The sequence below is a fragment of the Gobius niger genome (genome assembly GCF_951799975.1).
Source record: "Gobius niger genome assembly, chromosome: 17".
NCBI classification, from domain to species: Eukaryota; Metazoa; Chordata; class Actinopteri; order Gobiiformes; family Gobiidae; genus Gobius; species Gobius niger.
The window spans coordinates 27,845,763-27,857,382 of NC_136868.1; the positions used below are offsets into that span (position 1 = coordinate 27,845,763).

General features: G+C 42.8%; 1 protein-coding gene across 3 annotated transcripts in view; it reads left to right on the plus strand.

The window, feature by feature from the left end:
- Window positions 1-11,620, plus strand: part of LOC306977346 (discs large homolog 1-like protein) — a 125,716-nt gene that overhangs the window by 22,345 nt on the left and 91,751 nt on the right. For 2 of the 3 annotated variants that reach the window (XM_079575648.1, XM_079575647.1), the window contains exon 2: window positions 8,620-9,195. The exons of the other annotated variant lie outside the window; for it this stretch is intronic. In XM_079575648.1, the coding sequence (XP_079431774.1) occupies window positions 8,620-9,195 (576 nt within the window). The remainder of the gene's footprint in view (window positions 1-8,619; window positions 9,196-11,620) is intronic. 3 annotated transcript variants of the gene reach the window in all.

The window sequence follows — 11,620 nt, forward strand, 5'->3', positions numbered from 1 at the left end:
ACAGTAAAAAAAGTGCAAAAGTTTAGTTTTAGTCATTATTTTCCTGTTTTTGTTAAATTTTGGCCTTGTTTTTTCAAGACACATTTTTACACATCAACAAAAAAAATACTCACGATTTTGTTTAAATTTAGAAAAATACCATAATAAAATAGTTTTTGCAATATTCAATGTAATTTCTACTGAACATGCATCAATGAATATCATGATTTCTTTTTTAAAGCAAACATATAAGTGATAATGCACGATGAGGTGTCAATTATCAGAAATAACTGACGACGCGGAGGCGTGAACCGTCTGACGCGATGTGGAGGACGGTTGCTTCCATGGAGTCCAGTTATTCTGATAATGGACACCTCGGAGTGCATTATCCCGCTTATACCATGGTCCCGCCAACTGAAACAGTTCATTGGGGCCTGTTAGCATATTTTTTTGTTGAGATTTCTAAGGATATGTTCAACTTGAATTTGCCCAAAATACTACACTAGCTTTGTCCCTAAATTAGGAACATGCAGAACCCCACTTTTTCTATACTTAAACCTAAGCTCCTCTAGGGACTTGTGGTTTACTGAATGGAGGGATATCTGTTTTCAAGTCTTTGCTGGACTAGGCACTTTTCAAAAGCCCCCTCAACCCACACACTGACATACATACTCGTGACTAAATTGTAAAGTTAGCTTTCTGATATACTTTGCAACAAAAAAACACAATCAAATTGAGGTGTATCATCAGATCAGCCTGGGTTTGACAACTGAAGGCAGGACGCTGCAGGTGACTGGGGAAAGGTTATTGAGATTTCCATTTTTCTGTAGATAACTGACTTACTGCACACTTTCTTCATTCTGTTATGAACTATTTATTAGCTCATCACAATCCCGGAAGTTAGCGTGCTGGTCGTTGCTAGCTTTATGTGTTGCCGGTATAGTTCTGCTGTGCTGAAAGTTATGAAATGTGCTTATCATCGTGAAGAATCTGGAAGTTAGGAATACGTTTGGGATAACTTCCGAGATGATTCATATCGCATTATGTGGCCACTTCTTCTGTATGTGTAAGTCAATGTTCTGTTGTCTGAGCACATTCAGTCCTAAATTTGGGCGCCATCTTCTTTGCTGCGGAAAACCGACACATGAAATATTCACTGAGTACTTGTGAACTCCTCCCAGAAGAGCTTTTGAAGTGAAAAGTTACTAAACACGCCACTCAGACGAAACAGATTCGGAAATGGGCTCTAAACGTCACATTTGAAAAAGTTGTCTGGATGTGGTACCAAAAGACCCTGAAAGAGCAGGTCACGATTACTGAAAAAGCACCCAAATTGCCTCAATGCTCTTTTAAGTAAAGTATGCACAATTATCTTCTCTTGCCTGAAAAAAACACTTCTTGCATGATCTGATGCCATGTATCTAGTGTTCTAAATCCAATCTTCACGGTCACTACATCCACTTACAGTTTACAGTTTCGCTTTAGAAACTTTCGTAAATGTTTCACCAACGTGCTGCTCTACTCCGCCTGCCTTGGAGCTTTGCAGTGAATTGATTGCGCGACTTACTAAGCAGTGAACAAAGGCCAAATACGTAGTTTGTGTTTATCCGCGCGTACACCGGGGACTCTCGTTGCCCTCTTGAGTAGTTTGTCCCGAATGAACTCCCTGGCGACGCCTCGTCCTCTGTCCCTTCAGATCTGAGCTGCGCTGTGACGGGGCTGTTATTTAGGCGCATGTTAATCCAAGCCTGTGAAGAGGGAGACAGCCAGTGTCCTCCTGAAATATGGCTGCGGAGGTAATGCGGCCAATACTCCCAAAGGCACATGATGAATGGCCCTGTGCTCGATGCTGTGGCAGCTCAAGATGAGATTTGTCCAAGCGCTGCCATGTGAATAAGTGAAAGGCTTTGCTATGGGCTTCTGTTGGAGTGACTGGGAGACAATTATGTTGATTCTGAACATTTGAACGGCCTGTGATGGGTTATTAAGACTACCCATTTCGTCAGAACATTATTTAGAAGATGTATCCAAAGGAGACATATCAAAACCTTTCCAAACTTTTAACCTGGTTGTAGCGTTGTGTTTCAAAACTGTCCTCCACATTTTTAAATCTCGTTGTCCCCTCACCCAACCCGTTCTGTGCTCAAAAGTGTGCTCATCACAGAGCCAACGCACGCCGTTAGCTGGAAGTGAAAGGATGCATCTTACTTCCTCACTGTTGTCATGCCCGTTGCTTGCTCCATTCACATGTCCGGTTTCAGTGAAGGAGAAAAATAGGGGGAGACTTCCAACGATACTGTACTAGCCCTTCACTCTGATGCAGTTGTCATTTCACGCAGAAATGTCAGTGCCTAAACCAAGCCCCCAGCACAACTACAGAAACTACAATGTTTGTTTTTTGTTCATTAGCAATGGACAAACACCGATACTAATAGAGTATAGGGTAATAGAGTACATTATATCAATAAGCTCTTCAGACACACTTTATTTTTCATATAACTAGCAATATTTTCAGCCTTCAAAAATGGCAAAAAATAGCATTGTTTTTCCTGTATCTCGTCTGCTTTCAAATGAAATAAAAACTAGAGTGTTTCTTCGGCGGCTGTCTGTGTTTTTTTTGGGGGGGCGAAGCGCTCCAGCCCAGTGCAGCAGCAGTATCAGCTAATTCCTGCAAATTCAAACAGACACTTGTATGTGTGTGTGCTGTGCCCCGCTCTCCCCACTGCACGCGCTAACCTCAGTTCACCTCGCACAACTGGGGCCAAAGCCAAAAATATCTTCGTGCTAATCGTCAATTTTTTATATCTGTAAATAAAAGCTGGTCTTGCGCTCCGAACGAGGCAATTGCATTTAGCGCGGAGTCGCTAATTTGTCAGAAATGTCTTGATTGTTTTGGTGGATGCGCATGGTTGAAGGGGCAGGCAGTAGGACCCAGGGGAGTGTCCCGCTCAGGCTGCTGTCACAACACACTGCTGCTGCCCTCTGCACACTCTCCCAGGCTGAATACATGCCTTACTATGTCATTCATCAGCAGTCACACACACACACACACATGTTTAAAGCAATGTAGTGATATATGGAACATTTTGGGAACTTATTACTTTCTACTGAGTAAATAAATGCAACAGATTAGAGCAGGTATCGACAACTAATGATTTTCTCACAAAGGTGTTTAAAACCTATTGCGGTCACACCTCCATGAGCATGGCATCACGAAGAAGCTTTAATCTAAACTTAGTACCAAAACAGATTTTTTTATGATCTGCTTCTAATATCTGATTCTGGCTATCACTTCTGATAAATGCAAGGTAAATGATGGGGTACCTCAAGGAGGCAATTTAGGTCCTGTCCTTTTCAGCCTTCATATGTTTACAATAAGACCTACATTATTATGGAGAGCTCACCAGAAGAAGAAGCAGAAGATGTACTGTAGGTGTGTGCGGGAGAAAACTTTCTGAAGCAACAGGGCCCTTAAACCTTTGTCAAAGGTCCTTCACCTTTTAAGTGGTGCAAGGGAGGTGCAAAGTCTTCATTGGAATCAAGTTTACAAAGTGTCTTTTGGAGTCGCCCCTGGACACAGGGTGGCAGCAATGTCAGCTTCCCGGCATGAGGACAAAAGAGAAGCGCTTTCCTCGCTCACTGCTAAAACGGCACCAGTTAATGAGACGTCTTGGCATCGTCATAATTGCATATTTTGCATTAATGTTTTTACTTTGTATTTGATCTTTGATTGTTTAGCACTTTGGTAAGCTTTGGCTGTTTTAAACTTGCACTGTAAATAAAGCTGAAGAAGAAGTTGATTTTAGAACAGCGTGCTGATGACGTATTCTTGCTCTTAATTATGTTTATTACCATTGTTGGTATCAAATGAAGACATGGGAAGCTCAGTGTGAATATTTATGTGAAATGGGGTTGGGATTAAATAAGTTTTCTTCTTTCCACCCGCTTTCAGGCAAAATTGGAGCTTGCTTTTTTAAAGTTGAAATTCATGTTGTTGTTTTTTTGTTTACTAAATAGATAAATTAATGAAAATAAGTGAGTGGTTGGTGGTGGTCCGGTGGGGAGCACCGGTGAGGAAGCCTCACTTCCATCAATAAGGCAGCTTTGGCTGTGGAGTAAATGAATAATGACTACAGTTTAGCGCTTTGAGAGACTGGTGACAGACTTTTAAAGCTCCATATAAGTATAAACCATTTTACACAGTCTGGAATGTAAGAAGTTCTGTTGTGTGTGCATGAAGAAACAGGTCTTTGGATTCAAATGTTTACAGACCTATGGAGGAGAGCTATGTCCCCAAAGTGGGATCGAGGGTCCTCTGGGAAACCTCAGGAGCACTGCAGTGAGGCTAGTAAATGAATGACTTTTTCATTTGTAAAAAGAATATTGCCATGGCTGTATTTTTAATATGACATATTTTTGTACAGGGGATGATGAATCAGTGCTGCTGTCTTTCGGATTAAGACGCATAACCTGGACATTTGCTTTCAAGTCATTATGTAACAGAGCAGACTGTGGAGCGTTTCTCTAAGTCTCTGCTAGTGCCTCGAGACGCACAGCTGCACGTGCACACTCATGTACATGTGTGCACACTGTTGGTAGGGCAGTCTGCGCGGTGTAGGGATTGCGTCTGTATGCTAATGTGTCATGCAGCTGCTCTGGTTTCCTACACTCTGAGGACCAGTTGACCAACAAAATCAGGGCATGTGGTGAAAAGGGGGCATTTAGAAAGAGAGTGAAGAGTGGAGTGAGAAAATATGATCTTGGAAATTTAAAATATTAACCTATTCTTATTGTATGAGTTGGCGTTCGCCTTTAGACAATTATTATTCATCAGATTCATCAAATCATATTGTACACAAACTTCTGCTCAAAATGAAGGCCTTAAATGCCTTTAAAAAGCAATAAATTAAAGCTTAGTTATAAATTCTTGGAAAAACCAAAATGTTGGTCCAAACTCATTCAACTGCAGTTTTGGCTGATATTGTACACAAACTTTTGCTCAAAAGTCGTATCCAATTTTCTTTCGAATATCAAAATTTCCCCTGATTTATTGGGTTTGATGGATTGCTCTGACCATGTAAGTTAATCGGTCTCTCATCAGACCCAGAATACTCTTTCTGCGTCGGTTTGAGAAGCGCTGTTGCCGCGGTTGTGAGCCGCTGCTTCGGAGCCAGAGTTAGTCACGCTCAGTGGGATGTGAAAGAGCAGGGGATCCTCCGGCGAGCGCGCACAAGAGGCTAACCACAGTGCACGTGCCTCCCTCACTCTTCTGTCTCCTCTAAATCACAGACAAGCCCACGCTTCATTCGGAGTGACACGGCTAACCACATTTACCTGAATACAATCACACCATTCAGTTGAGCTTGTTATAAAAACAAAGAGTACAAGGCACAGCTGGGGACTTGTGTTTGGCTGCTGTGGTGGTTATGTAACAAGGCAAAACTGTCCCACTTTAGGCAAATAAAGTGGATTTTGATTGGAAGAAAAGAAATGTGCTGATTGAATGCTAATTGGAAGCATGACAGTGATTATATTTTAAAGGTAGGTACATTACATACCTCCCAATATGATACGATAGGCGATACGTGGCTCACAAGAACTATCACCTATAACCTGCGATAATAGATACATTGCACAAAACAACCTGTGATACATTTTTTAGAAAGACATTATTTGAAGATGTTTCGCAGTTTTTAAATTGTGGTTTTTAATTTAGGATTTTGCTTTACTCTTAACATTGAATTTAATAAAGCACTACATGTGGCATCTTTTTATGATTTACACTTGTTTTCATGTACAGTGTTCCCCTTCTTTAAAATAAGTTAACCTCTTCTTCTAACCCTCCTGCCTAAATCTAAAAGCTTCTTGAACAAAGCGTCAAAATAGCGACAGAAATGGGTCGAAGAAATGACAAAAACAAACACACAAACAAAAAAAGCGACCAAAAAAGAGCAACAGAAAATAAAGCGATGAAAAAGTGACAAAAAAAAGCCACAAATATGCAACAAATAAGGAGCCAAAGAGTAACAGAAAAGTGGCCAATAATGCAACAAAACAGCAATGAAAAGAAAAGGTTCATTTCTCTGCCTTTTCCAACTGGGGAAAATGCAGTTGGTTACGGCGGGGGTTAAGAGGTTAATAAATGACACCAATTGATCCTCTGGCGTCAGTGGCATCGCTTTAAATACAGAAGAAACCGCAGCCCTGTTTCCAAAAGCGACCTGTCAGGACCAGTGCTCGGACAGTGGACGCACCCATCTTCAGTAAACCCACCCAGGCACGAAAACCAGCGATCTGTGCACGAACCACTGAGCCACCGTGCCAGTACATAACAAAAAAAACAACAACAACAGCAACACAATACCCGCCTGGAATCGTGTTTGTGAAAGAAGCTTTAAAGCTGTAGTCCAAAATGTGTTTCTTCGGTCGGCAAATGTAGGCCAATCCCGAAAAAAAACTCTCCAAACCCCCTTTCACGCTTTCTCTTGTGTTTCTTCTCCAGTGAGCACACAGCCCAGAGTCTTAATTAAACTGTTCTCTCCGGAGACACCCAGCAACACTCAACTCGGTCTCCCATCTTCTACCGGTGACGAGGCTGCACATTACGTCGCCAAATTAATGTTTTATGTGTTGGGTCAATATGGCACCCTAAATCGAGATATTCACATTCGCACTCGAGCATCCAGGTGGAGAGTGGCAACTTTGACACTATATTCTTTAGTTTTAGTCTAAATTTAGTCATGAACATTTGCAAGCACAGACCTGTTCCTTGGGCATAGGAGGTTCCGATTATTCTAGTCCCGCCTTTTTATTTTGACTTAGTTTTTATTAATTGACAAGAAAACCTGGAGCTTTTAGTCATAGTTTTAGTGATCACTGACAACTTTAACTCAAGTCATCTTTGTACCAACCCATCACTATGACAGAGTGTCAACACTAGGGGGCAGCAGATGGGGGAGAAGGGGAGAATTCAACGTCCTAACAGCGTGCTGGGTAAAGCAGCGCTTCGTTCAGTTGGATCTGGCACAGTTCGGGACCAACGTACAGTATGTGCTGCAGCTGCTTTGTCCCCTCAAGTAGAACGGGCCGTGGACGTGGACAGAATGGGCTAATACTGGTCCAGTTGGAGTGATCACAGGAGATTGCATTGATTTTCTGAGTGAATGAGATATGAGGTCAGCATACACTGGAATCTATAATCACTGCTGTAGGCTCCGTTTTCACCCTCTGTTTATATTATATCCCAACACACTTCCTGCTCACTGTGATCACATGACCTCCTCAGTCACATGATTACTGGCGACTGTGAGGGTCCCATGCGCAGGTCGTTTTGTTTTTTTGTTACAAATGTTGTAATGAAATTAGTAGGGCTGGGACGATCCACTTTGGTCACGATCCGATACGTATTGCGATACAGTAAGTTATAAGGCTTTGCAATATGTTTACCTTAAAATTTGTAAAAAATAATAAATTGTCATGTGTCCAAAGTTTATAAACCCAATGCCATTTGACAGTTATTGAAGTGTTAAGATCGAAAAGTGCCTTAACACAAAATGTAACAAGTGCTGTTACTGGAAGACAAAGGACTGCAGGATAAAAATGCTTCCAAACACAAGTATTGAAAGTATTGCGACACTTGAAAAAGTACTAAGGTAATTCAAACTTGTCATTGTGTATCAAATTTAGCCAAATGAACAATCCTCCAATATATCGGCCATTCTCTGCTACATGAATTCAATAAAAAAATGGTGTTGTTAAAAACAGGCAAAAAGGACAAAAATCAAATCATAGTAGCAATGAATTAGAAATATTCCTAACGCTGTGTGTAAATAAACGTATTTACTGTAACAGACTAAAACTACAATGCAGAGTTTGTAAGGCATTGCGTGAGAACTGCAAGCACAGAGCGAGCAGTAGGAACTGGAGAGTGCAGTGGAGACGTAAATGTGACGGAAGCGATTTTGTCCCCGAGGCCGTCCGTTCTGCCCACCGGTCCTCTCATGTCCAAACCGCGGTCTCCGTCTGCGAGGACACTCCCCGAAACACGGGGCTCAGGAAACTATTACTGCCCCGCCGAGTGTCCACCTGGACCTGTTACACAACACGGACACACACAAAAAAAAAAACAAGGCTCCGCTCACGCCTCACTGAACCGCGTCGGGCACACACTTTCTGTTAGCATCATGAAAAGTCAGTACTACTGTTCCTTTAGACATCCAAGTCGAAGAATACAAGCACCAAGGCGCGATTCAATGAGGAGGATTTTATTAAAACTCCAGATTTTTGGTGTGATGCAGTAAGACCAAGGACCCAGTCACAAATAAAAGTGCCCCTGCCCCCCAACAACATCATTACAGTACATTGTTGTTTTTTTCCTGGAAGCACTCATTCAGGAAGTACTAATGTTTATACTAATATTGAGCTACTCGTCTACCTCTTTGCTTTGGAACTAATCTGTGCTTTCTTCTCTCTTCCTTCCTTTCATTCTGCCTTTCCTCTCCACACCTCCATGCCTTTGTGTCCCTTAATGCGTTTTCCTTGATTACATCCCCCCCCCCCCCCCCCCCCCCCAAAACCTCCTTTTTGTTCCATTTGGATCTACATTTTCACCCCTCCCATCCTCATTGGACCCAAACGCAGAAGTACAGGTATCACGATCAAGAAGACGGGGCATCGCCTGGAGCTCCGAAACTCCACCACCTCCACCACCACCACACCTGCCCCCACCATCCCATGGGCCTAAGGGAACTAGAAGACGGAGGGACCCTCGGACGGGACGGAGGGACCCTCGGACGGGACGGAGGGACACTAGGACGGGACGGAGGGACCCTCGGACGGGACGGAGGGACACTCGGACGGGACGGAGGGACACTAGGACGAGACAGGGGGACACTAGGACGAGATAGAGGGACGCTCGGACGGGACGGAGGGGGCTCTTTGGGGCGGGAGGGGACGTGCGGGAGAGGAGATGGGAGCACTTTGGGAAGAGACGGCGGAGGGATGGAGTGCATAGGATGGGACGGAGGGACGCTGGCACGGGACGGAGGAGTCGGGACACTCGGGAGGGACAGGGGCCGTTCATTGGGACGGGACGGGTCTCTGGGAAGACCCTGTGAGCTCAGAGGGGCCGAGCTGGTTCAGGTGGCCGAACGGCACCTGTCTCAAATCCAGCACGTCCATGGATATGTCACCCGCGCCCATATCACACCTGCACAGGTAAATAAAGTGTGGTGCCACGCCCACTCCCCACTGCGGTTTACACTCACAAAACAAATCACTGTAACAGGATTAGTCCAGGTAAATACCATAACGTAATTCAAACTTCACAGCTGCGTAGTAAACACCCAAAAAAACACACCCGCCTGAATAAGCCACTCCCACATTTCACCTTCCCAGATAAATGCACCTTATCAAACAAGCTTTTATAACATTTATAATATTTATTAAGTAACATGACAGCTTTAATATTATTCATGTTGAATGAATAAACTGTTGAGTTTTTGCTCAGTATGCCAAAGAGTAATAAGCGTAGCATTCTCTGCCATTAACTTTCAGAAGAGAACCAGAATTAACTGTTCGTCATAGGCTTTAGCAAACGTTTTCCAACCAGGCAAGTCTGTCTAAAGTAAGATCAATTCTTCAATTTAGACATTGTGGTATACATTTCAGCGTCCCAAGCGACTTGTATAACTTATTACCTATTTATTTTTGCCTTTTTTTCTGCTGAACTGACTTGTATCTCATTGATTTTGGGTTACCTTGAGCTGCATGAGGACACACACTCATGTTCCTTTATGTTTCTGGGATACCCATTCTATATATTATGAGGTTCATTTTAACCTCATAATCATCCTCCATCTTGCCTATGTTGATCATATTTCAGTTCACATTTTCTGTCCTGCACAGAATCCTGCCTCTGCACTCTTTTGTCCGATGCTGAATCGAGTCAATGCAGTGAAGTCAAATATACATCGATCAGGAAGCCCTAGTTAGATATCTCTGTGTGTGCCTAATGTCTGTCTTCAAGTGGGATTTATATTTGCTACTACCTTAAACACTATTGTGTTGCATAATGTTCATGGTACTTTAGTTGTTAGTCATTTCCCTCTTTTTGCTCTCAAATGTGCTTCGCCTTGATAGACACATTAGGATGCAGCTCCATCTTGTGGTTTAAACTTTCCTCACATTGCTTCAAAACCACTAAAATGTTCACTGTGTGGATGACAAACCAATATTATTTTGTCATCACTTTAGTTATAGATATTATTGGAGTAACTCTCTGGCTTTACAACAAAAAGCAAAAAATATAGCAGTTGGTCCTTTTTTTTGTGTTGTGAATTTGTTTTTTGGGCTACTTGGTATTGCAATTCTCAACAGAATTAAAGAGAGTTTAAAAATGTTAAAACTAAGTATTTTCCTCCTTCTACATGTTCCAGCCATGTCCTAATGTGTAGAATGAGCCCAGACCTGTTCACCACAACTGCCTCTAAAACCCTGCACTGTCTCTCAAAAAGTTGTTACTTCGGGTCCGAAGTGCCGTCATGCACGAGCTGTTACGCGTAAGATCGGATTTGGCAGCAGTGAGCATAACAATGACCAACTTGCATCCAGTCCTTTTAATGCCTAATTGCAATTTTTCCTGACATGTATAGCAATTGAGGACAATACTGTCACAGAATTGTAAATAACAACTTGCCTTCTAGTTGATAATTTCCTTTATGATTATATCATGTTTTCATCAGGCATTTTCCTTCTCTAAAATAATCCTTTTGACCTGGTGTGTTGCAAGTCTTTGTTGCCAAATGTGTTCCCATATTTGGACAATCTGCCGCAGTGAGTTGACTATTTTGAGACATGCTGCTCCTCACATATGTGCATGAGAGAGCGAGAGAGAGAGAGAGGGTACAGGTGCTAGGACTGGCGGCGTTCTCCGGGACAGATGGAGCCGCCATCTTGCTCTCCCCATGTTAGCGTTCCTCTTCCCACAGTCATGTCCCGTTTCCGTTTCACACTCCTCCCGTCTCATAAACTTTAGATTTTTTTTTCCCACAAGCTCTACATAGAAACATGAGCTGAACATATGTTATATGTTACATGGAACTATAATTGGCCCAAGTATATTTCAGAAGGGCCCTTGTAGAGGTGGAAGTGCGCACTCTGCTGGCCTAAAGTATAACTGCTTTTCATCATATCGTTAAACATAAGCATATCATTAGGCAGATTTGGTCAGTGGCAAAGTCAGTTTACTTCAGTACAGTACCTAAGTAGTGTTTTTGTTGAGAACTTATTACTTTCACTCCACTACATTTGGTAGATAAGATATAACGCGGTATGTGGCATTACCGCCTTTGCTCTGTCCCATCCCATCAGACCTTGGAAGCTAAGCAGGGAAGGGCCTGGTCAGTACTTGGATGGGAGACCGTTTGGTAACACCAGGATGCCTGGCGAATGGAATGAATGAGTAGTGGTTGGTGGTGATCAGAAGGGCCGATGGCGCAGACTGGTCGCATCACTTCCATCAGTCTACCCCAGGGCAGCTGTGGCTACAATAGTAGCTTACCACCACCGAGTATGGAGTGAATGAATAATGCAATGTAAAGCGTCCAGAAAAGCGCGATAAAAAAAAAACATGCATAATGCT